This window comes from Cryptomeria japonica, chromosome 9 (assembly GCF_030272615.1).
Source record: "Cryptomeria japonica chromosome 9, Sugi_1.0, whole genome shotgun sequence".
Lineage (NCBI taxonomy): Eukaryota > Viridiplantae > Streptophyta > Pinopsida > Cupressales > Cupressaceae > Cryptomeria > Cryptomeria japonica.
Genome location: NC_081413.1, coordinates 526,989,032 through 527,015,875, shown reverse-complemented (window position 1 = coordinate 527,015,875; position 26,844 = coordinate 526,989,032). Strand labels below are relative to the sequence as shown.

At 36.9% G+C, this 26,844-nt stretch overlaps 1 protein-coding gene across 3 annotated transcripts in view; it reads right to left on the bottom strand.

Moving 5' to 3' along the window:
- Positions 1–1,097: 1,097 nt before the first annotated feature.
- The window catches only part of LOC131077049 (uncharacterized), a 63,391-nt gene continuing 37,644 nt past the window's right edge, over positions 1,098–26,844 (bottom strand). The window contains exons 2-3 of one of the 3 annotated variants that reach the window (XM_059211357.1): positions 3,150–3,285; positions 1,098–1,430 (exon numbers count right to left, since the gene is read on the bottom strand). In XM_059211357.1, the coding sequence (XP_059067340.1) occupies positions 1,360–1,430; positions 3,150–3,285 (207 nt within the window). In that variant the 3' untranslated portion in view covers positions 1,098–1,359. Of the gene's footprint in view, positions 1,431–2,568; positions 2,634–2,797; positions 3,286–26,844 lie in introns of those variants that run through there. The other 2 variants (XM_059211358.1, XM_058014416.2) reach the window with 2 other exon arrangements.

Below are 26,844 nucleotides of genomic sequence, written 5' to 3'. Positions count from 1 at the left end.
GTAATTGATTTTTAATTATATCTAAAGATTTCCCTTTGATGATGAAAATGACACATTGCAAGCTCTACTTAGTGGTTTGGCACATTCTTGGTGCTTTGTCGGTGGTTCACAGTCGATCAAGAATAAAATCAAGAACTTGGCAGGAACAGGAACTTAGCCCAATTTTGATTCTTCAACTAAGATTTTCAATGAGGGTCTGAAATATGAGGACATTAAAACTTGATCTTGCTACCAAATTGAGGATCACTTTGCATTGGAAATGAGGCAAAAAAGATGGCAACAAACCTCACATTGTTCCATATTATGTACCTAAGAGGCTAATCATCATGGAAATGTGTTAATGTGCACAATTTCATCAAATTCACAAGTAAATTATTGTGATTGTACCATAAATAACCCATAATTTTAAATGACCATGAATTTCACAAATTCCTAGTCATGCAATTTAAGGCTTGAGTCATCCTAACTTGAATGTTTGAAGATGAAAACTACAAAGCCTATGACCTCAAAATGGGTTAAGGAGATATTTACAATCCCAGAGTAATAGATCTTCATGAAATATAAAAATTTGCTTTTGATATAGCTAAGTGTAATGCCAATGCTAAGAGCAATGAAAAATTAATTGTGAAAATGAAAACTAATGGCCTCTAAAATCAACTGGTGGACAAAGTGGACAACAGTAAAGTTGCACAAGAGCTTGAGGATGACAAATTTAAGCCCTTAAGAGTAGAAGCTCATAAGACACGTCTAAAGACAAAGAATAAATCTAAGTTCTTAGTTGCTAGAATTTTTAATAACATACCAACAAGATCTTCAATGATCACCCCACTGTCCCAATCATTTCTAAACCTTGTGTTATTTACTTGAAGGGTTCACATTTGATTTTGTGAAATAGTTTGTTAGTAGTATAAATTACTATGGCCCATATGTTTAAAGGCTTCTAGTGTTCCAATGCCATCCTCATCTTATTTTGGCACATCTATGATTTCACCCCATCTTCATGGTTACAAATGTTGGAAGCCAAGAAAAAGAAACCTAAAATCAAAATCCTCTAATCCTTCCAAATCCCATACCTTACTAATCTAAATCCACACAATAAACAAAATACAAAGATTATATCAAATAGAATGTGTACTACTTATGAATTCTCTGCATACTATTACATAGTTGCATAGCTTAATGAAAGATGTTCTTATATCTCTACTTTAAAATTTAGAACTATGCCATGCCTCTTGTGCCAATTACTTCAAATGATATGCTACATCTCATAAGCCCATTACCCTTGCAATTCTATGGTCATTGCATATGAATTGCAATACCATCTTACATCATTATGGAGAAAACTCCATAGTGTTCGTTTTAAATAGATATAAACCTTGAGATCAAAGTGCAAAATCTCTCCCCACCGCCTCCATTCTTGTAAATAAATACTAATAAACAAAACAAAAAAGCTCAATGGTAAGAACAAGGACAAACATTAAGTGAAATTTTGAAAAACTAGGTAAAATGAACGTGTTGAGTTAAATGACAAGATGTAATAGAATGGCATGTTTCATGAAATTATTGATTCCCATTATTCTAGCTCAAAATTTATATCCTAGACTTGAACAATTTATATTTGAAAAAAAAGCTAACCACTTATATTTACACAAATTACTTATTGTATGTTTTTTTTGTAAAGGGTATGCTTATCAACACAATTTGGGAAGAGCTCTGCAAATTATTCAAAATTTAATTTAAAACTGAAAAAGAGGGTATGCTTATCAACTCAATTTGGGAAGAGCTCTGCAAATTATTCAAAATTTAATTTAAAACTGAAAAAGCTTGCTCTACAAAAAATGAATGCACTTTGTCTTAAAGCAAGTTCCAATATACTTGTTTGTTTTGCAAGACACTCTAATATCTTCCACAAGTTGCTCACATAGATTAGAAGTGGCCACTATAATCTACAGAGCTTGATATGACGGCTCCCACAACGTTATTCTTGGGTTGGAATATACTAACGTGTTCATGATAAATAATCAAAGCCCACATGATATATTCTCCATAAGTTTAACCATATAAAACATGATGCAAAATATGAATTTTACAATTAACAAAAAGTTAAATGTGCACAACTAAATTGTGGTAATGGAAGCTGGATGTGAAATCCTTTGATTAACTGTCATGAACAAAGGAATGAAAAAACATAACAACAGAGTCCTTGTCCCAGACATCTCCCTCAAGAGTCTTACAAAAACAAGATCATGTAATTTTTATGTGTCTTGTGTCCATTTGATCAAGTTTCCATCCAATTTGATTTGACAGCCTACAAGAAATACCATTGGACATCAACTAGACCCACATATTTAACCCATACATCATATTTGGAATCATAACAAGTCCTTGTCATAATGATCTTAAGTCAAAAGGAATTACATTCCATGATGAGGACCTAAATTTTACCTGGGTTAAAAAGTTCACTAATTTTTCCAAGTTAAACATAACTTCTACAACATTTTTTCAGAGGCAATTCATAATCTTCCATCCTGAATATCCCCAATCAATGAAGTTCAGGACAGATGAAACTCCTCCTTTCTACCTTTACACAATTGAATGATCATGATTCTCAATCACATTTATGGCACGATAGGCTGAAACATTCAATAAGTCCCAAAACTTTTAAACTGTTATGAGCATGTTATTATCTTTGGAAAATTTGTGCTACCTTATTATCTCTAGAAAGTTTGTGCTTTTTCTAGAAAAAGAAAAAGAAAAAAATTCACATATTTTGAGCATATCATTTTTAAACAAACAATTAGCCATAGAAAAAAACTGAAATTTTCTAAAAATCTGTACATGTAGTAGCTATTTTTTTAACAAAACTTGGATTCCCCAGTTAGTTTTTAAAAGCCTAATTTAAAAAATTAAAAAAAATAACATATATTATAATATTTTTACTCATACAAAACAGTAATTCTTATAATCTTAGTTTTTTTAAATAGATTAATTAAGCAACTATTCTATACTTTTCTTTTGAGTATCTTCCATGACTTGCATCCTCGTAGTTATGAGGTGGATTGCAGCATTGGCTGAAGAAAATGCTCCGTGAAAGCTTTCTTTAAAAGAGAAAGTTTCCAAGTCTCTTACCATTTGCAACAAAATCTCACCTATATCTGCTTGCTTCTCCATCAAACAATGGTAATAGACTCTTGAACAACGCTTACTGATCTCTTCATTAGCAATCTCAGGACAATATTCATCATCCAGCCATTTATGTAATGCAATCCTCAACCACTCAGATTCCTGATTAGCATGCAAGCAAACAGTACTAAGACAAATCAATACATGCTGATGAATTCAAATTGATTCAACATAACCACTTTTGAACAACCTGATAAATTCTTTCCTGCAAGAATATTTTTAGTGCATTTCCTGCCATTAGTATGTTTGGACTAAGGAAAGGCTAGTTTTTGCAATTTAAAATAGATCCATTTACAGACTTATATTACCAACAAGCCATATTGTGTTGAGTATTTAATTTAAATAATCTACCTCAAGTATGCCCAATCTGCGATAAAAAGCATCAATTAGATGCCTACATTGTATTTGCATTTGACAAATCCATTAAAAAATAAGCTAGTTCTAAAATTAAAAAGCACATATTCCTCTACAAGAAGGCTGTTAAGATTATAGCCTCTCTCCATTCTCTCCAATATAATGTATGTCAAATCTAAATATATTTATAACAAATCCAAGGAAGCCACTGAATAAGACTACTTCAATATGTTCAATTAATATTAGAGCACTACAACTGCCTGGCCATACTGAACCTAAAACAGTTTTGTTATGTCAAAATGGCAACACTTCTGACTAGCAACTGAACATGACAAACTCCTTTATATTCTATTCAATTTCCCAGTTCAAGCTAAATAGTTCAATTTGTTTCAAGTTTCAACCAACAAACTACATTATCTCTTCCTTTCCTTCCACAAATCATCGAATGGAGGATTGAAATTCATTATATCAAATACATACACACACATGTAATCTATGATCAATATCTACATGCTATGATTACATTTAACTTTAATTCAAACAGAAAGTTTGGTCTATGTCAGTGCAGACTTCAATTCAAATCAGTACCTTTTAGTCCAAAGTGTATGAACATTGAAAAGTCAGTAACTAACATTATAGTGCTTCCTGTCTGAGTCATTTGGTCTTTAAGATTAAGGCTGTTCATGCTAATAGATAAATGAGCCCAAACCCAACAAAAAAAAATTATTTTATTCATAAGACTGAGTTTTGTCAAAAATTATGTTATTTTTTACCCAAAACCATTGGAACTTAGAGACACCTACCAAGCACTCCAAACATCCAATATACAGTTCAATTATTGCAAAACAGACACCATGAGATGTATGATAAGGCTTCTTGCCCTAATTTTCAATATTCTCGGAAATAGAAATGGAAATAGAAACTGTAAATTCCCTTGAGAAAATCACGACGAATTTTGAGTCCCAACCTTCTCTCTTTCTGATTGTCGTTGTAATCTTCTTTTAATTTGATCAACTCTACGACAAGAGACTAAATTTTATCCTTCAGGCTGTCTAACTCTACATGTTTATTTTCCAACTCTTCCTTGAGACATTCTTGATATCTTTTCAACTTCAATCAATTATGTTTTCATTCCTTTAAGAAAGAATACTCAACTTCTTCTCTGTTACATTTTCTTACCATTAGCCCAAATCATCAATGCCATGCTTCATTCTCAAGATATATATTTAAACTTGAAAGTTGAAAGCATACAATCATCCATATACTTAAATCCATCTTTATCTCTTTTTAACCAATCTCTAACATCGATATTCAGAAAAATCAGTTACATCCACGATTCTCATTTTAATTAAAATGAGATTAGGGTTCCAAGAAAACATGCCTTCAAGATATCTTCTTCCTTTCACAACTCAGAACATAACAAATGGGTAGGCAAGTAGAAAAATTTAAACTTGAAAGTTGAAACCATACAATCATCCATATACTTAAATCCATCTTTATCTCTTTTTAACCAATCTCTAACATCAATATTCAGAAAAATCAGTTACATCCACGATTCTCATTTTAATTAAAATGAGATTAGGGTTCCAAGAAAACATGCCTTCAAGATATCTTCTTCCTTTCACAACTCAGAACACAACAAATGGGTAGGCAAGTAGATCTGAAAATTACTTCACAGTGCAAGATATCATGTTTGATTTTCTTAACCGGATTGAAAGATATGATTTCTTATTTGAATTTTACATCTCAAAAATCCATAAAAAGCATGTTCATATGGTCAACTCTGCATGACCATATCTCCCTCGATATTGCTCAAATATACTAGTGTAACCACTTTACAAAAAACTATTGAATAGTACATTCTAATGACATAAGATTCACCTCAGAGTGGCCCCTGTGACAGATGAAAAACTTGCAATTCAGACTTTTCTCTTAAAAATTCAGTATAATAATTTCATACCTTCAAAACTCCTCGCCCACTTTTGCCAAAATCACTACTAGCAATGTTACACTTCAAACATCCAAAATTATTGCAAAACACAACTTTATGCACAAGAGATGTATAAGAGATAATTAGCTCTAATGTTTAATATATTCGGTAATAGAAGGAGAAATGGAAATACCCTTAAAGTATGGTTAAACAATAAAATATTCCTTAAGTTATTACTTCAAGGCATCTCACTTCTATGAGATATAAAACTTCTACATTGATATACTCAATGGAAGCAATCCATAACTAAATTATCTATAACCTTTTTCACGATCATAGATGTCTCTATTTATGTGGGTAAACTTTTACACAAGGGGAAGCAAATTTATTCAATTAATTTATTGCCTAGTCATGTGTACCATAAATCATGTACTTTGTAAACCATTAATATAATAAACCAATGTTATCAGGATCTTGGAGTACCTTGGCGATATCCAACCAGGTTTGTACGAGGCAGAGATCCCTCACCCAAAGTTCTATTTCTATGTATTGCTCTAGGTTGATAGATAGGCCAGGCAAGTGAAGAATGAATGGTAGGAATTCAGTTTGAGTTTTTCTTTTGTTTTCTATGTTGTTAGTGATTAAATAGTCACTTTTTAGAATAAGTTTAGGTTAGATTAAGGTTCTCTTTGTTTCTTTTTAAAATTTTTTACTTGTGTGTGTGTCTTTGTGTAGAACAATTGGGAACAGCAAAACCCAAGTTAAAAAATCAGCGAAACTGCTGAACCCAAACCCCAATCAACAACTTAGAATAACAACATGGCCCAGTTTGGATAACACTCCATCCCCATTATGTCTGAAAATCTAACTTATCCAAGGGTGCGTGTTGATGTGTTTTCTATGCACGATCGAACACGGAATAAAATAGCAAGGTATCTTAACCTCTCTTGAACAAAGTCTCTCAAATGCTATGCTTCGCGATCAGATGAGACAACTCCAAGGTTAGGAAATGTCAGCTCTTGACGTGTGGATAAGCTCAATGGTTTGATGTGATAATGCTGGAATTACAAAGGGACTTACGTTGTACATGAATACTTGAATACTTAGATGTTGTTGGAACATGGGACTAACTCATCTAACAAAGAAAGAACAAAAGGAAAGGGTTTAGAGAGTCTAATCTAATCCTAGGAATGTAGGATGTAGTAGATGACTTGGTGAGATTCTACTAGACTTTGCTTTGACATCATTGAACAACTCCACAAAGCTAGTGCAATCTTCTAAGGCAAATGTATGATGTTCAAATTATTACCATCAACATCAATACCATCAAGGCAATGCATACCAACAGACGGGCCATAATTGAAGTTAAGTTCGCATTAAATTCCAGTTGACCGCGCAAGCAAACTTACAATCAGCAAGAATGTAATGTCCCTACTAGGCAGGGATCACTATCCTGCAAAACAGACTGTTAGAATACAATAGACATTTATATATATATGTAATTTAAATTGCAATCGAAATTTAAAACACTTAATTAACATAATCATAATTTTAATCTAATAAAAAGGATACGAATGCCATACAAAGTATGTCCTTAGGCAGCCGTGAAGCTCGCCTTCTTGGAACCCATCTTGGTTCCAAGCCCTCCAAGAAGTCGAAGGTGAATTCGACTCCTGCCTTGAATGTAATTCCTTACATCCAAGCCCTCCAGGAAATCGAAGGTTATCTCGATTCCTGTCTTGGGTGTAACCTATTACGCCCAAGCCCTCCAAGGAAGACCATGTGTCATTCCTTGCCTTGGGTGATGCATCCCATCACCCAAGTCCTCGGAGTGGACCGACCAGATCCAACTCCTTTTGGTTGAACTTAATCAACCAAGCCCTACATATGCATATTAATAATCAGTATATATACTGCCCTAGGGATTTCATAATCCCTTCCTTAGACTAATGGAGTTTCCTCCCTATAGTCTCCAACATGGGTATACATTTGTATTTATAATGCATTTGATGATTTAGTCCTATTTTATTTCCTAATCTTCATTTTACGTTAACATATATTCCTATTGTGTTCTTTAACATATATACATATTAAATGTATCCTACCATTGTTGACATATGCATTACACCTTCCTTGATAACATCTTTATTCCTTAATCATTCCCTATGTGCAGATTAGTATATTAATTAATTACCTTCCTTAATGCACATATGTTTTAACCTTTATATATTCTTACCAATGTTCAATGAAATATACATTACTTAATTTTAACATCTTAATTATCATATTTAATTTAATGCTTAATGAAACATACATTAGTTAATGTTAACATATATTAGTTATCACACTTAATTAATGCTCAGTGAAATATATATTAATATATTAATCTGCACTAATATACTAATTAATCCTATTATATCCTACCTTACCTCTTACCTGCTGTCCAGGAAGGTTTGCTCCTGATTGCTCTCCCCGTCCTGCTTCCTCCTTCCCTTGCAGTGGCTGCTTCCTTTTAGAGCCTCGTGAAGGGCTGTGACCCTTCACGACCTCCTTCCGCACCAAGGGTTGCGGTGGTAATTGATTACCGTCGCACCTCTTGGTGCGGGGGAATCGGGGGGGGTTTATTAGTGTTTGCCTTTTAGTTTTTAAATATATAATAATATATTAAGGTTTGCTCTTTTTAATATATATTAAATATAATACTTCCTTCATTGTTATATATATTTAAAATAATAATATAATACTTCCCTCATTTAAAATAATAATATAATACTTCTTTTATTATATGTGTATATTAAACATTGACATTTTAAATAATGTATTTCCTCTATAATATAATACTTATATTAAATGTATTTTCTCTATTTACAATAATCTTATTTACTTGATCCATACTTTACATCAGGTGCTAGCGCGGGGTTATCACAAAGAAGCTAGCGGTATGGATTAAACGAATTTCACCACTAATCATCCACAAAATCTTTCATTCATCTAATCAACATGAAAGCAAAAACCATGCAACTTGTTGAACAACACATTTCACCATATCTTCAATGAAAAGAGTATATTCATTTACAAGTCTTTGCAACAATTTCTTCTTCTCCTACTATACTCCTCTAACTTCTAGCAACTACTCTTCTACTACTAGCTATTCTTCTATTGTTCTAAACTTTACAAATGAGAGCATTGAGCTTTATATAGATAGCTCATTACAATTAAAGGCTCAAATCGATTCAAGATCAATGGCCAAGATCGAAAGATAGAAACCCTAATTATGGTTTGTTACAACCACCATTACATTGACCAATGAGAGATGAGGGTAGGTAAGATAAATAATATTTGATGTAGTGCCACATGTCACTTGTTCCCTCCTTGAATGAATGTTGACTTGGTACCCTTTGATTGAACAAATGGTGATTGCAATGCCACCTCAACTTGCCTTGTAGACTTAATCAATTTGCCTTGTAGACTTAATCAATTTGCCTTGAACATTCTTCTTCATCATAATGTTTGGAATTCCTTATAATACTTTGCATTCCATCCGTATGTTAGGGAATTCCTTGAACTATTTCCTCCTTAATGTTCTTCGACCTTGAAATTCCTTGATGTGGTTCCTAATTTCTTGATGTGAAATCCTTTGGGCTCATATCTTGAACTTGCTTTCCTTCATTTGTTCACCATCAAGGTGAAGCCTTTTTCATGTTTGATCTAGTCCACATCTTTGCCTTTGAATTCCTTGTATTGAGATCCTCTTCCAATCCCTGAAGTGTTGATCTTCCTCATCGAAATATATCTTTGCCAAGTCTCCTCCCTACCTTGGGCAATCCTCTTTCACATCAAACCTTGATCATCATGATTTCCTTCCTTGTAGCAAACCTGCAAAACAAACAGATATTAAATTAAACACCTATGTGATAAACTTTATTTCAACCTTGGTGGGAAATCCATCATCATAAGGACAGATCAATTCCTAAAACATCTTCATTATCTTTGTCCATTCCTTCACTTGGTGGAAATTTGATGCCAATAGGGACTACTTTGTTATTGATCTTCGTTTGAATTGATTTGCCCCTTCCTTTGTAATTTTGTCCTCAAGTGGAAATCTGACCCCCATCAGGACTCGTTGTCCTTGAAAATTTTATCTGATAATCACCATGTGATGGAGTGGAAATTCGAAATCCATCAAGACACTTCATTGTTCCTTACTTTGTCCTCACAAATAATTTTCCAGAATAGATTAAGGTTCTAATTTCAAATAGTTTTCAAAGCTGTAAGCTCATGAAAATCAGAAATTCAGCCTTAGGTAACACAAATTCTGGAAAATACAAGAGATTTGATCAAAATCTGGAAAATTTGTCCTCAGAAAACTTGATTTTCAGACTTAGGATAAGTCTGATTCCAATAAATAAGTCTGAAGACACCTTTGTAAACTCAGAAAATGGCATGTTTGATGCAATCTCAAGTTTGATTTCTGAGTATAAAATCTGAGGACGCCCTTGGAAATGGTTGATTTAGGTGCTGGAAAGTTGTCTCAGATTTGGTTTTCTAAGTACCAAGTCTGAAGACACCCTGGTATGCTCAGAAAATGACTGATTTAAAGCTCAAAAAGTATACCCAGGTCTGAATACACACTGAAAAATGGTATAATAAAGTCTGATTTTCTGATATTGAAATCTGAATACACCCCAAAAATGGATGATCTTGGCTGCCCCAACACGTTTCAGGTCTGAATTCTGAGTTCGGAGGTCTGAATACGCTCAGAAAATGGCAAATTTCAGATCAGAGTTGCAACAAAGTTTGGTTTTCTGAGGACAAGTCTGAATACGCCCTCCAATGTCTGAAAATATTCAAAAAATGGTGAATATAAGTGGCTGGAAGTGATCACAGCCATATCATGCACTCACACTTGAATTGTTTCACCCTTCCAAGATCGAAAATGGCCATGCCTCGGCACTGTTATGTGGCTGGAAATGAAAAATCAGTCTGAAGACAACTCTGAAAATGGAGTTTCAGACCTGCACCAGCAATGGTGTCCAAACAAAATGCCTCAAACTCTCCAAAAATGGTGTCCAAATAAAATTGCCCTAGCTGGAAATGTAGTTTTCAGATCTGGAAATGTATATCTCAATCAATGTCCAGCAATGGTGGCCAAAATGGAGATCAAACTCTCAGACAATGGTGACCAGCAAACACTTAAATGAAATTATCATGATTTCCAGCCATGGTGCCAAGCAAGGTGACCAAGAAATGCCCCAAAAGTCTGAAGTTTCCAGCCACATGTAAAATCATGGCTCTCCAATAATGGCGCCACACCCTCAAATCGCTCAATGTGGCACAATCAGCCACCTAACTTGTTGTAACTCCTCCAATGGTGTGCCTAGGTCTGATTGGGCAAAATCGCCCTTCCAATCTGCAACTTCCTTCAACAATGGTGACACTTGGGCAAAAATCGCCCAACTGGGACCTCCAATCTGCCTTCAATCAGCCACTTAACCATCACATCAGCAACTTATAATATTATTTTAATGCTGGCTGGGCATACTTAAACACATTTTTACCTTGAAACTTCACCACACAAGCAATGTGAGATAAAACTTGCCTTTATACAACCTAGGGAAAAATCGATCCATGTTGGGATAACAATTTGCATTAAATTTCTCTGTAACTCATCACAAATGGCCATTTGGGGAAAAACGACCCCCATCAAGAAACATAAATTGCCTCATTTTACTTGCATTGTCCAGAAAAAATCACCTTGAGGAAAAATGTGGGTCATCTGGATACCAAATTCTTTCATTTTCGTCCACAAATCCCACTTTGGGGAAATTTGATCCCCATCAAGACAACCATCTGCATTCATTTCCTTGATTTTGTTCACAAATTGGTCTTGGGGAAAAACAACCCCCATCAGAACAAAGAATTTTGTCTGCATCAAAATTCATCATTCATTCCTGGGAAAATTTGCACCTCATCGGGAAAATTTCCGATACTTAGTCAAATTTTGGGCCTCCCAGTGGAAAAACATGGTCCATCAAGACAATTCTCAAGATATTTGGGGAAAAACGCCCCTCATCAAGAAAATGAGTGGGGAAAATCATGACCCATCGGGAAAAAGTTCATTTATGCCTTAAAAACTCAGGGAAAAACATCCTTCATCACGAAAACTCACTTTCAGACTTTAACTTCATGTTTTCCATCAGGACTTTGATGATTTTCACACCAAAAATGTCCAGACTTATCAAATTTCATCATTTATGCATCGGGACATTCATCATTTTAAATGGATTTTGAGTAGGAAAATTGGGATCTATCGGGATAAACTGCAACTTTGACTTCGTTAACCTCCTAGGAGCAAAAAAACAACTCCTAAAGGGCCTCTTAATGCTCAAGCACAAAAAATATCACCGACTTAGATACACTTAGACATATTTACGCTCAAATTTAAAACTTGTTGCAACTTCAAACTCGGACAAAATTTAAGATCACACTTAACAATTTCACATTTTTAAACACATTTGGTCCTACACCCTCACATTAGCAAAGGCAAACACTTGGAAATTATTACTAAACCAAGGCAATCTAAGCAAAACATCTACCCTAAAAGGTGAAAAAGTGGGGGTCCCCATTTGCAATGGGGCAATGTGTGAAAACGTCACAACAGTACGCAACTAAGGAACAAGTACACTTATTAGAGATAGAATATCCTAAAAGAGATGGATACCTACTTCAAGAGGTCTCTATTGAAAAAAGGATGTTCCTAGATATCCAACAGGCTAACACCCCAGTGGAAGCTCTCTCTACAAAGAGCAAAAGGAAAACTTCAAAACAATTATAATGAAATTTTCTCGGCTTAATGGATCAAAAGACCCCACAAATGTCATTCTCAGTCATCCAAAGAAAGAAAGTAGCAGAAAATTTGGAGAGCTTGCAAAAGTGGAATTTTCAATTATAAAACAAGACGTTGCAAGAGATTATATGTTTGGGCAAAACATATTTGGAAAGGAAATTTATCACATACAACAGAGAATAGTGACGACAACCAACTTCATTTTTATTATTAATGAATATTTATGATAGCTCATTTTAATCTTCTTTTTTTTAAATTGCATGTGTATCAGACAAATCCTATACTTGTGTAAGCACTAAAATCATCAACATCTATGGACTAATATTGGCAGCCCCTCTGCCTCTCCTTCATTCTCCGTTTGAATGTGCCTACATCTCCTAGTGATTGTGCTAATGTGAAATATCCCCCTTAATTTTCTCCCAATTTTTCCCACAATTACATTCAACACAACACTTGTTATGGTTAGGAATGAAAACCAAATACTGCTGAAAGTAACCCTCCACTTTCTGATCACCGAGAGCCCAATCTGGGAGGGTGAGAGCATACAGTGTTGTGGGGATCGTTAGGTGTTTGAAAACTGAAATTGATTACAAATTTGGGCAGCAAGCCAGCCCCTTCCACTTTTCAGCGGGATAGAGAACCAGAAGATTTGGCGGTAAACCAGCCAAGGAGAAACACCAACACACAAACAAATCAACTCTATCGCAATATTTCAGCAGAAGGACTTGTTACAAACAAAATCAACTCAACTGCAGTATTTCAGCAGCTGGACTTATTACAACAAATCAACTCTACCGTAGTATTTCAGCGGGAGGACTGAACTCACTTCCTGATTACAAACTTAGAAGGCGGCCAAGCCATCCTCTTCCACTTGTGCAGTGGGAATTACAAATAAGATGCAAACAGTGATAGCTAATGGTACTACCATTTAGCTTTACAATGAATCATTCTGAAAAATGGCAACTACTATGAAATATAAGCTATTACAAACATAGAACTGAAGGAGAAGCACAAGAACAAGGAAAAGCTTTGCAAGAGAGTAAAAACCACAATACCGAACTGCTGTCACAGAGAACAGCCTGCTGCAACTCCACCAATCTGCCACAACGAACCACAGCAAACTAAGGAAAGCCACACCAACGAAGCACAAACAACACAGGAGATTCGCACACACCCAAAAAACAAAATCACTCAACACAGAATCACTGAAATCTCCCACACAAAGCACACCAAACACGTCCAACAACAAACACCAAAAGGTACAACCAGCAAAGGAAGGTACAGCCTGCAAGGACAGTACAGCCTGCAATGAAAGTACGGCCTGCAAGGTAAGTACAGTCTACAATGAAAGTAAGGCCTGCAAGGTAAGTACGGCCAGCAATGAAAGCCACACTCTTCACCAAAAATCGCGCCCTCCAGAGGAAGAAGATGCCACACACTCAACTCTCCAACAAACGCCACCCACAGGAATCAAACCAAGCAATCCAAAATTGAACCACAGCTAGGAGTGATGTCTCACACTCGAAACTGCAAAAATCCCTAGGAGGTTTTCACCCTCGAAGAAGTCTGGAGTCAATCCGACAACATAACAGTATAAGTTTTCAAAAAAAGATATCCAAATGAGAGCCCAAGCTCTTATTTATAACATTTACTCATCGAAATTCAAATTCAACGCCTCCAAATTCGCCCACATTACATGATATTTCATTTCACCCAAATGAGCGTTGCATTTCATTTCATTACACCAGCATAGGGCCACCCAAGATGTATTTTTTCCTCTCCTAGACAAGTTCAAACTTGTCCAAGGTCCACAAGTAACATTTCAAAATACTTTTCCCATTTTCGACCCTTGACTTAGGAGAAATAATAAAATCTTATGAATAGAATATTTTTCCCTCTTTCCTAAGTCGTCCAATTTAATAATTGAATATTAAACTTGGGACAAAGTATAAATATTTAATAAAGCATTTTGCACACAAATGTCGTAAAAATATTAAGTCATTTTAATGATAAATGACCAAGTCCATTAAACTGCATTCTGAACTCAACTATCCCTGCCAGAAATAGACCTGAATCACTGAGCCATCACATAACTGCCAAAAATAGTCAGTGCTGCCAGACTAGACTGAAACCCTAAAAATTTCCACACTTACTAAAAATAGTAAGTGACTCAAAACTCTATTAGGGCACAAATCGGGATCAACTGTTACTTACTAAAAAGGGTAAGTCCACTGAAGAGTTGTCAAATGAAGTTGCATGTCATACTATCGGAAAACTCTTGAAAAACCCAGAAAAACTCCACAATCAGAAATCCCAGACTCCAACCGCTTCCCACTCAAAATACTCCTGGAAGATGGAAACCCTAATTCTGCCAAAAATAGCCTACAGGCCTCCTGAATAGGCTATTCTCCACCAAGAGTGATCACTGGCTGGAAGGGGACATTACATAATGAGCCCATTATACAGCTGCAAAGTAGTTACACTGGAGTGGAGGCTAATAATCTGAATTAAAAAACAAAAGAACTAGACTAATATACTTGCCAACTTGACTTCATTAAAATTTCAATTTGCAAATACAAAAATGTTTTCAAGAATTAAAATTTATCACATAGAAAACAGAATGTTTCTGATCTCTCTTACATTTATATTGCATTCGCACTACTCATCTCCCTTTCTATACATTGTGATCATTTGTATGCAAAACAAGCGTCTTCTATGTATTAAAGCCATGTTCCACTAAGTTTAGGACAGGGATGGCAAATGACAAGGGGACACATTTTTTAGAGGCCATTTTAGGGGATGTCAATTGATAGCTAGATAAAAATTAGGTAAGTTTTTGAAATATAAGAAAATTTCAAATATTCATATGATAAGATTGATAAGGCATTCATCATATACAATATAGAATCCTTAATACACAACATTAGAGTTGAGTTGAGATTTCACATGAGAATCAAGCAAACTAATATATGTCAAAATTCAAAACTTAATTGCTCTTGCAATTCATTGTCAATGTGCATATAATATAAAATTAAAAAATACAACAAAATGACCAAAGGCTGCAAGTTTGAACTACAAAATGACAGTCACAAAAAGCATAGCGATAAAAAGTATGATCTGTCCCTAATCGGCATTTGCTAACACTACATCAAAATTAGAGTTCGACTTTGAGCCACCATCACTATGAGGCACTACCTCATCCAATGGAACTCCAACCAATCCCTCATGTCTTTGCATCAATATAGGTGGCGTCTTCAATATCAACATCCCACCATAATACTAGAATCTTCTATGGCCATGAAGTCACAGAGCACTATGCATGGCCACCATCTTCTTTTCTCATCTAGAGGTAAGCCCATTCCTCCTGATAGAGTGGATGAAATTGTATGTGGACCAATTTCTCTCTGCAGCAGAGGTGTTGGCAACTTGTGAAAGGAGGTGAATAGCAAGCATCCTCAACTTTAATCTATCCTTATTGTGCCATGTCCACCATCCAATAGGATCAATTTGAGCTAATGTAGCGCTATCTATCTTTGCCTCTAGTTTGTTGAATGTTGGACCACAAAGATTAGTAAATACAAGCCATAGTGTTCAGAGTATAGTCTACTTCTCACTTGAATACATCTTTCGAAGGGCCTTCATTAACCCTTCATCTCTTCATCATCACAAGGAGGCAACCTACCAATCTTTTACACATACCATTTGGGATTTAGACCAAAGGCTGCCAAATGAAGCGAGTGTTCATAGTGTTTCATCACCACATCACAATGGGCTTAATATGCTATTGATAATCCCAAATTAGAATCCTTATTACAAATTGTTTGCTTCATCAGCCCAAGCATTTGTCCTCTAAATCTCTCCAAGCTTAGAAGAGTCCATATCAACATATCTAATGGCATCTAAAATATAGGTGAGATGAAGGAGCAAACATGTCTACAAACAAAAATTTCAAAGAAGACAAGTTAGAAATTTAGAATCAGAAATTTAATAATAACATCAGAAACTAATTTATTTATAAAATCAGCAAGTTATTAAAAATCGGTAATTCCTTACAAAAAAGTGGACCACCAATCAAGATCAAAGATCTTTTGTTTGATACTTTTTTTCTTCAATGGTGTTTGCAATAGGCCATCTACTCTACTCTACTCTATATTAACCATCATCAATTGTAAAGCCTCCTACACTTCAAGCATCGTCTCTAAAAAATGAAATAATTGGCATAACTTGTCTCCATAGACTTGAGGAATTCCTTCTTCGAAAAAGTCTTGGAAAGAGCAAGTGAGGTGTGATGGTTAACAATAAACATCTGAATTTCTCTAGCTTCTACCACCACTTGTTGCACCCAATTTATCTTCCATGTGTCTTTCGATGCATTGTTCAACACATGAAAACATGGGGTCCAAAAGATGTTTTGTAAGCACCCTCCACCATCATGCTAGCTAATTTGTGCACACATGCCAAATCAATGACCACCTGAACAACATTTGAGCCCCAATCTCCTCTATGGCATCCCTCAAAATATGAAATTGAAAGTCTACATCCTTGCACGTCCTAGAATAATCAATAGTTATAAAAAAATAAAAGCCAGCTAAACATGTGACTATGATGTTGATAAGTTTGCCAACCTCTATTATCAATCCACTCATCCATGACAATAGAGCAGCCCATCCTAATCCAAATCTAATTCATTTCCCTCATCACCAAACTCACCTTAAAATATTTTTTGTCAAGGTAAGTTGTGCATAGTTTATGTTCTTAAGGGGGGGGTGACTAATGGACCAATGGAAGCTACATATTTGAACATTTGTTTAAAATAAGGCAAGCATACTACATGGAATGGGATGGCATGGAAACAAAAAAACTTGGCTATGGAAAACTTTACCACCTCCCACATCCCTGCAACTATTCTTGCTTTCTCGCTGAGAATACTCTCTCTTTCCTCTTGTAAAAACATCACCACTTCCACTACCAACCATAGAGGACATATGCTTAGTCGATTGTGTGGATTGTGTTGCATCCTCCTTTATATATCGACACATCTTAACCCTGTGTCTTGTAAGGCCCAATAGATGAGAATATACTAGAGTAGCTCCCTTTAAAATTTGATTTGCAAATGTGACACACCCACACTCTACAACCCCCCAAATTTTTCTTTTTATCTTTGTCTAGGGTTATCATAAATTAGAGAAGAGGATTTTGGGGATTAAAAGGGCTCTTTGCATTAGGTTTTGAAATGATGGAAGGGCACTCAAATGGATTTTGTGGTTATCACCCTTCACCCACAACACTCCCACACCCTAATGAAACCCCAACTAAGCTTGAAACTCTTACATTTTGATTTCTTTCTTCCATCTCATGTTCACCACTCTTACTGTTGTTGCTCATGTTATTTTGTGAAACAATAATGCAAGCGCAAACTAAAAATAGAAAAAAAAAAACAAATAAAACGAATCGCTTGCCTCTTCCACTTCTCTTGCCACCTCACTCTCACTACTCACTAATGCTGAATTTTCTAGCTACACCTTGAAACCCTATTCAAAATGAATTTTTTTGGCTCCAACATGGCTGCAAATTTTTTAGGCATGTAAAATAGAGTTAAAATATTATAGGGAGACTTTTTCTTGTTGCTTTAGAGCTAAGAGTGGTGTAGGGGCCCACAAAAAAATATAATAGAACAATCTTTTTTTAATTAAAAATGCTTGCATGGCTGTAGAGATGACCTATCATCTCCCACTCCCACCCATCCCCAATCCGTCCTCCCATTTCTAGTACTTGTGGAGCAAAAAAGTAAAAATTAGGGATGGCTAGGGGACATCCCCAAGCTATTCTTGTTTTTCCATGATGGGTATGTTAATTTTAGATCAGATTGATAGCAATAATCAGAAATAACACACTGAACACACATAACACAAGAGTACCCTGGGAAAACCTCCCTCTTGGAGGTGAAAAACCCAACAATTAATCTCAATTTATATTAGGCAATAATCAATATGTAACTTTACAAGTTTGCTTCAACACTTGAAGCAATATGAACAGCAGCATATACACAGCAGTGTGATGAATCCGAACTAGGGCATACACAGCAGTATAATGAATCCAAACTAGGGCATACACAGCAGTATAATGAACTTATCTGCAATATACTTGACTGAAGATGATTTGCTATAAAAGAAGACTATTCGCTGCTGACCATAGGGCCATTTGCTGATCAAGGAGACAATTCGCTGACCATGACTGAAGTTCGCTGCTCCAGAATTAGTTTGTTGTTCTTGGAGATGAATTCGCTGATCTTTATGATGAAATTCGCTGCCCTTGGAGTTGTATTCGCTGATTGGATAGCTTCGCTACTGATGAAGGATGTAATTTGTTGATTGCTTGATAATAATAAAGAATGAAAATGTTCCTTGTATATATATATGACTCAGCCACCCAATTCATCCTAGGTCGGTTTACAAGGATAATAATATAATGTTCTAAACTTGGCGCCCAATATAGGGTCAGCCCCATCCACAAGTTACATCACCCATTATAGGGCCAGACCAAATAACAAGTTATATTTCATTTTGCACATTTAATGTGACTAAGGCCAATAGGCCAATTAGTCACCCACAAGTGCTAGGTCGGCCCTAGAAGGAATCCGACCTAGCTACAAACATCAACACTCCCTCTTAGCTAGGGAAGAGTCCTTCTCAATATCTGAGTCACATAGTGACATCCACCATGGCTACTTCTAGAGGGTGGGTCCATCATTGCTACACCCATGAATGGAAAAACAAATGAACACAAATGCCCATCACGGAATCCTCAACGTGATGTCGTCATCTCATCATGGCGTTCACCATAGCTACTCCCAAAGGGTGAATAAACACAAGTGTTAAGTCATGGGGTCTCTCACATGACATCCACCATGGCTACTCCCAAAGGGTGGATCTACCATACCTACTCGTAGAGGGTGGAACAAGGGCTTGCACCTCAAACTTCACTCGCAGAGAAGAATGCATTAACAAGGGCTTGCACCTCAAACTTCTCTCACAAAGAAGAATGCATTAACAAGGGCTTGCACCTCAAACTTCTCTTGCAGAGAAGAATGCATTATCAAGGGCTTGCACCTCAAACTTCTCTCACAAAGAAGAATGCATTAACAAGGGCTTGCACCTCAAACTTCTCTCACAGAGAAGAATGCATTAACCAAATCTTCAAGACGATGAGGCTCCCTCTGAACCTGAAATGTCAAGCTCCCTCCTTTTAGAATAAGAACCCTTCTGAATTGACATTAGACCTTGGCTCCTTCTGAGGTGTCCCAATGTCAATTTCTGCAAAAGAAGCTAGATGAGTAGACCTGAATTTGCAATCTCGAGCAATGTGGCCATACTTGTCACACCTAAAACATTGAATGTGAGATAAATCCTTCTTCTTTTTCGGCTCTGAAACTAAATCTGGTTCTCTGTCTCTATCCCTCTTTCTTCTTTTGCCTCTTTCCATAGAAGTATGAGTAGCAAGGACTTGATTTTCCACATCATAATGGTTACGCCCAATTCCTCTTGTTACCAACCTTGACTCTTCTTGAATACAATCAGCTCGAAGGCGATCAAACTTGGGTAACTTGGATCTCCCATTGATGCTTTGAATGAAGAGTTCCCAAGTTTGAGGGAGAGCATTAAGTGCCATCATAACAAGACCTCTGTCAGCAATATTGTCCCCAATAGTGCTCAATTGATTTCTCAAATCAGTAATCTTCATAAAGAATGAGATGATTGATTCATCTTTATCCATTTTTACATTATGAAGTTGTTGCCTTAAGGCGAGAGCTCTGCTGGTGTTGTTGATCTCATACATGCCTTCCAAGGTTCTGAACATATCTCTGGCTGAAGACATCTTGGAAATGATAGGTACAAGATGATCCTTCACACATCACCCTATTGCAAACGGGGACCCCCTCTTTTCCTGCTTTCCGTGTTGGTTAGGTTAGGGTTTTGGCAGCTTAGTGGGCAATTTTGAGTTTCTCGTGCTCGAGTCTTAGAATTTTTTTTATCATGCCTAGTGTCGTTTAGGGTTTTTGAAGTTATAGGATCAAGCACGTAAAGTTGAGATTTTAAATGATCCTAATTTTGTCTAAGTGTAGACCTTTTGAGCGTTAACGTGTTTTTTGAACGTCCTCGTCGGTGATTTTAAAGTGCTAAAGTGTTTCAAGACCTTTTGGAGTTGTTTTCTCACTCCTAGGAAGTTATTCGAGTTGATTTTGCACTTTATCCCGATAGGTTTCCTTATTTTTCGCTCAAAATTTTGGCAAATTTACCTAAGTCCAGTTGAGTTTTACTGAGTTTTGAAGTTTCCTAGTGATTTTGAGTGGAAAAATCATCATTTTCCAGATGAAAATCCATATTCTAAGGGTTAAAAGGTCAAAATTCTACACTAGAGGTGTTTTTCCCTCATATTCCTGACTACCCATGATTTTCCCCCACTCAAAATCCAAACATGCCCCATTTTTCCACCATTGAGAATCCATACTAGGGTCGATTCTCCCCAAGATGCTCTAATTTTGACAAGTGTTAGGATTTTGTCCTGACTACCTTCGTCTTTCCACTGAGAGTATGGATAAGGTTGCGGATGACGTTTGTGATGATTCCACACCTGGGTCGATTTTCCACCAAGCCTTTTGTGACAAGATTTTGAGGATTTTTGTGCGGATATTCATTCCAGACCCTAGGCGATTTTCCACTGAGGGTTATTTTAATATTTTTGTGTCCAAATGAATGTCCAGACTAGGGTCGATTTTGCACCAGGGGTATTTTTGTGTTGAATGACGAAGTTTTAAGTGGAATTTTCATTCCAGACTGAGATCGATTTTCCCCTAAACCCAAATTTTGTGCACGTTGATGAATTTGGATAGGGATTTTTATCCCTACTGGAATCGATTTTCCCTTAAGGGGATATTTTGACGTTTTTTAATGATTTTATTGGGATTTTTTTCATCCCTACTTAAATCGATTTTCCCCAATTGGCCATTTTAATTTAAATTTTGAAATATTTAAATAAATGAGCCTCATTTTAATTGTTTTTTTCAATGAAAAGCAACGATTATTTAAAATTAAAAAAAAAACAATTAATGATTTGCAATGAACATTTAATGATTTTAACCTTCTAGAAGCAAATCGATTTTTTGCCAGGCAAGTATAAGAACAAGCTTTTTATCCCACATTGCTTGTGTGGTGAAAGTTGATGGTGAAAGCAAATTTAAAGGAGGAGATCCCAGCATTATTTTATCATTATATTTGCCAAGTGTATGCATGCAAGGGCGATTTTTCCTTCAGCTAGTGATTATTGGTGAAGTGTCCCAGTGACACATTGGGTTGGAGATTAATTTTGTTGCCATTTTTCCTCCATTTTCAGCCTAGCGATTTTTTTGGGTGGCTGCCATTGAAGTCTACTTGCGACGATTTTCAGATTTTCGATTTTTGGTGAAGGTGGTGATTTTTTGGAGAGAAGGCGATTTTGTGTTTGGGAGGTTTCCACCTCCAATATTTTGCGATTTTCCTCCTTGGGGTAATGCCGCCATGGTTGGAGCTTGCTGATTGATGTTTTCAGACCTGAGTTTTGCCTCCATTGCTGGGATCTTACACCTTCATGATGGCTGGAAAATCTATTTTCAGACCTACATTGCGTTTTCAGTTCATTTGTGCCTTGGGCGATTTTGTCTAGAGGCTGATTGGGGTCACTTACAGTCAATTTTCAGACCATTTGAGAGCTGTTGCAGGTCTGAAAACTTCATTGGTTGGCTGTTGTTCTCAAAAAAAATTCATTTCCAGCCAATTCCACCTTTGGCGATTTTGCTTGGAGTCCATTCCTTTGTCATTTGTTGATCATTTCCAGGGATTTTAATCACTTTCCAAAGTGTTGGGAAGTCTGAAGTAATCCATTTTCAGACTTGTCCTCAGAAAATTAAACTTTTACCAGCCATACCTACATTCCTGGATATGATTGCTTTCGTCATCAAAATTAATTTTCATCAAGTTTGTGCATATTTGGGTGATTGCAACACGTTTTTTAGAGATTAATTTGTGAAGTTGCGGGTTGTCTTCAGATTTGCTGGCAACCACTGTTGACTTCGGGAGGTGTCTTCAGACTTGGTTTTGTGTGAAAACACAACCTTTCACACCTTTCCTTAGTCATTGTTGATCCGGTATACTCCTTTGCACTCTAATTTGAACATAATTTCTAAGTATAAGGAGGTGTTTCCGGACTTTGGTCTGAAAATTATTGATTTTAATGAAATTAATTAGGGTTTTATACCCTAACCTTATCACATTTTGTATTTAATTGTTGAAATCTATCAAGAGTGTGGATTATTTTCGTGATTTCCATACCAAAATTAGTCTAAATCATTAAGAAGTCAGAAATTTTTGTCTAGAATATTATATTTTCCTAAGTTCTAATTTCAAGCTTCGTACAGGTGTGATGTCGAAGTCCGGACTCAAGGAAAGGAGAAAACAGCAGAAGATACTTGAGACTGTATTATACCCAGAACCAAGATGTCATCCAGATGGAAGGAGATTACAGACACGAACATGCATTTCCTGAACATGAACCAGATGAGACAGCATATGGTCAGAATTGGAAGCCAGATCCCTTCCCCAACCTATGTTAACATCATGACGAGTGGCATTTATCAAGCCGCTGGATTTCCGCAATCCATACAGTGTAGTGAGCTTATCCTGGAGTGTGCACGATGTTATGATCATCGCTCCCAAATGATCAAGACTCCTAAGGGTGTCATCATTGCCTACCTTGTTGAGGATGCGATTGCTGAGGTGTTTGGAATTCCACGTGGAGCAAACATGAAGGATATAACTAAAGATGAATATGAAGACTGATATAAGAAGAAGATGGATGCGTGCAAGACCGTGGTGAATAAGGAGTGGATGATCGAGCCTAGGACTCATCATTCCAAGGCTCCCAAGACACTCATGTGCACAAACTTAAAAGAGGAATATAGTGATTTAGTATTCATGCTTAACCGAGTGATGGGGATGTCGCAGGGTGCAATATACGATGGATGGATGTTCTATTTCATCCAAGATTGTCTAAAAGGAACATTTATAAATTGGTCTAGAATCATAAGTGACAATCTGGACTTTCAGCTGAGGAATGTAGAGCGGTCCAAGTCATTCACCATGACTTCCTATTTGGTGTACCTACTTGCACGGTTTGTTACATACAAAGGATTGATTTGCAGAGGTGAAGTCAGGAATGGACAAGGACAATTCAGGAGTTATGAGTGTTATCCACAGCTGAACATGTATAGAATTGACGATTATAAGAGAGTGAATGTTGTATTCACAATGTACATCACGCAGATGCTGCAAGGTGGAGTCCACAAGAGGTTGTTTAAGGAGGCAACGGAGCTGATAGAGAAATATGGATCATGGTATATACAGTTTCCCACTTTCACATACCTTAAGATTCATGGATTTCAATCCGAACCCTACAGGCTTCCTAGGTATCCTTCTGACAGAGTGATCTAATTGGAAGTGGTGAGACAGCTTCTGGAGTTTGATTCTATCTAGAAAGAAAAGCATGGGACGGACATGACATTTCCTATTTCATTTGGGAAAACGTTGGAGGTTTGCCAATCCGTCTTAGCAGACAGCACTGCAAGTGAAGAGCTTGCATTCTATTGATTTGCAGCATATAAGAAAAGAGAAAGGTTTGATCCAAATAAGAAAGTTTGAAGGGTCAAGGGAGAAAAGTTAATCCACAAGGTAGACATAGAAGATTATTGGGCCAACCTAATGGACGAGCAGGCAGTAAAGAGACGAATGTGGTCCAGAATGTCAGTGGATTTCATGAGGAACTGTGGAATTTCCCTCATTCCTGACCAAGTGTTAGATGGCAAGGATCATACGCATCCACAGTATGAAAACGAAATGAAGAAGGCAATCTTATTGCCTAATTGGTCAGAATCAAAAGAAATAGATTTAAATGTATTGATGAGAGAGGTCTTGAGTTTCTCCCGAGCATGGGTGGATACTCAAATGAATAAATTAGTTGATATGGGTGTCTCGTTCACTTATGAAAAGATGAAACAGGAGGAATCCGCTTCTGAGGATGATCAAAGGACTATCAGTGATGTCAGGATTCATGCGGATGAGGAGAGCCAAGCTCCTAAGAGAAAGAAGAACACACCAGGAGAAGTCAAGGCTAGAGGGAAGAAGATTGAGGAGGTCAAGAAGAAGAAACAAAAGACTACCATTCCTTCGCCTATCATTCCTTCACCAGCTCTCAGTGTCTCATCAATTAAGGAATTTGAAATGGCAAAACAAAACAAGGAAATTGAGCACTGTTCCAACACAGTGATACTACCAGAGAATATTCAGGATTTACATGCCACAGTGACATCTGCTCCACCTAATGAGGATGATGATCAGCCAGGATCCCCTACTGTCCTTTTGGAGGTTAGTTTGGGAAAGAATGTATATGATTTGACAAGGAATAATCCTGATGATGATGATGATGTTATCTCAGCATATTGAGAGAGCTTGATCGAGATATATGTCTCGATGATGGTATGGAGATGGCCGCTATTCTTGATTGGTTGATGAAGAGTATGGAGAAAAGTAAGAAAATGATAGAGGCGCAGCCTATTGATGACATTGATGACTACTTAACTAGGAGCAATAAGAAGAAAGAGCCTAAGAGAGCTGAGATTTTGTCACACATAGCTAGGGATGAGACAGGAATGCGGATTGCGCAGGTAGCTATTCCTATTGGAGGTGTGACGGCGAACATTGCTATTCCTATGGATTTCCAGATTACTTCAGTTGCCCTTGGCCGTACTACAAGAGAGCAGGAATTTCAAGAGGTTGGTGATAACCTTAGGGCAATCAGTGCGAGATTGGATAGAGAGATTGAAGAGAAGGAGAAGTACCGAGAAGAGAATATCAAACTTAGAGAATACATTGCAGGGGTAAGGCGTGAGAATCCCACCCTTATTTCCCCTATTACAGTTGATCGTGGACTACATTCACATTATGAGGCAGGGAGAGATACACTCTCGGAGGTGGAGAAATGGATTGAGAATACAAAGAGACGGGTGGATGATTTCCTTACTCAGTTTGTCCAGGCATTCGACAAGACAACAGGGCTCATGTTCAAAATCCAGTATTTTGGAGGAGTTTGGGAAGAGTTCAAACCTATTCAGGAGAAGACTATTCCACGCCTCAGAGCTTTGAAGAAGATTCCTAAGTCCACGTTGGTCAGGGAGAATGTTGTGCACAATGGAGATAGATACGATTTCCATGGCTAGTATTGTTCATTAGTGTTGTGACGTATTCACACATCGCCCCATTGTAAATGGGGACCCCTACTTTTTGCTTTCTGGGGTTTGTTTTTCTAGGTCTTTTAGGGTTTTGTCTATTAGCCTTTGCATGTTGAGTGTTGCCAGAGAGATCACTAAGATAGCAGGCTTTGTTTTAGCTAAACGTGAGTCAGTGGATGCTCAGGGTTAGGGTCATCTTTGAAAGTCTTCCTTAGGGCAAAGTTTTGCTCTGGTTGCTAGTTTTGTCTTGTTTTTGAAGAGGTCAATGAAGCTTGGTGAGTGAATCTCATTTTTGATGGTCTGAGTTAGGTCAAAATGGTGAGTGATGAAATCTTGGGCATTGATTGATGAGTAAGTTGACTTATCTGTCCTTTGGAGACACCTTGGACAAGTCTAGACATGATGATTTGATGAAATGGTCAAGAAGCTTGAACTAGACTTGAATTTCGCTCCCGACCCTTCCAAAGGGTCCAGAGCAAAATTTCACCAAGGACCCAAGATTTCACCTAAGTCAAAGAGTGGTTGAGTGAATTGGCATGGATATGGAAGGATATGCACCAAGGGTTGAGTCTAGGGCAAAGTCAAGTTAATTCCAAAGTGAATCAAGCCTAGAATCAAGAATTTCGCTCCTGACCCTTCCAAAGGGTCCAAAGCAAATTCCTTCATAGGACATTTTACCTTGCCCAAACCTATGAACTAATCCTTGTCCCATGCATTTTGAGAGCCAAGCACTTGTTTGGATAAGAAAATGTGGGAAATAAAGTCAAGATTTGAGCCTAAACGTGAATTTCGCTCCTGACCCTTCCAAATGGTCTAGAGCGAAATTCTTGAATGACCTTATTTCCTCACTAAGACCTTGAAATAAATGCCACTTTGCGAGCAATTTGACTTGATGATGATAGAAGGAGAATTTCGCTCCTAACCCTTCCAAAGGGTCGAAAGCGAAATTCTTAGAAGACACCTTTTTTTTTCCTTGTTTGCACTGAAAGTCTTGTTCCTTGGGCATGTTAAGGGTAAATTGATATGTTCTAGCCCTATGAAGTGATTGAAGGCATTGGAAAGTGTGGATTTTGTCCAAGACAAGAATTTCGCTCCTGACCCTTCCAAAGGGTCCAGAGCAAAATTCATAGGAGACCCTTTTTTCTTCACGAAACCTTGAAGTGAATGCTAACTTGGACTGGAGGATGATCAAGAGAGGCCTAATGAGTTATATCC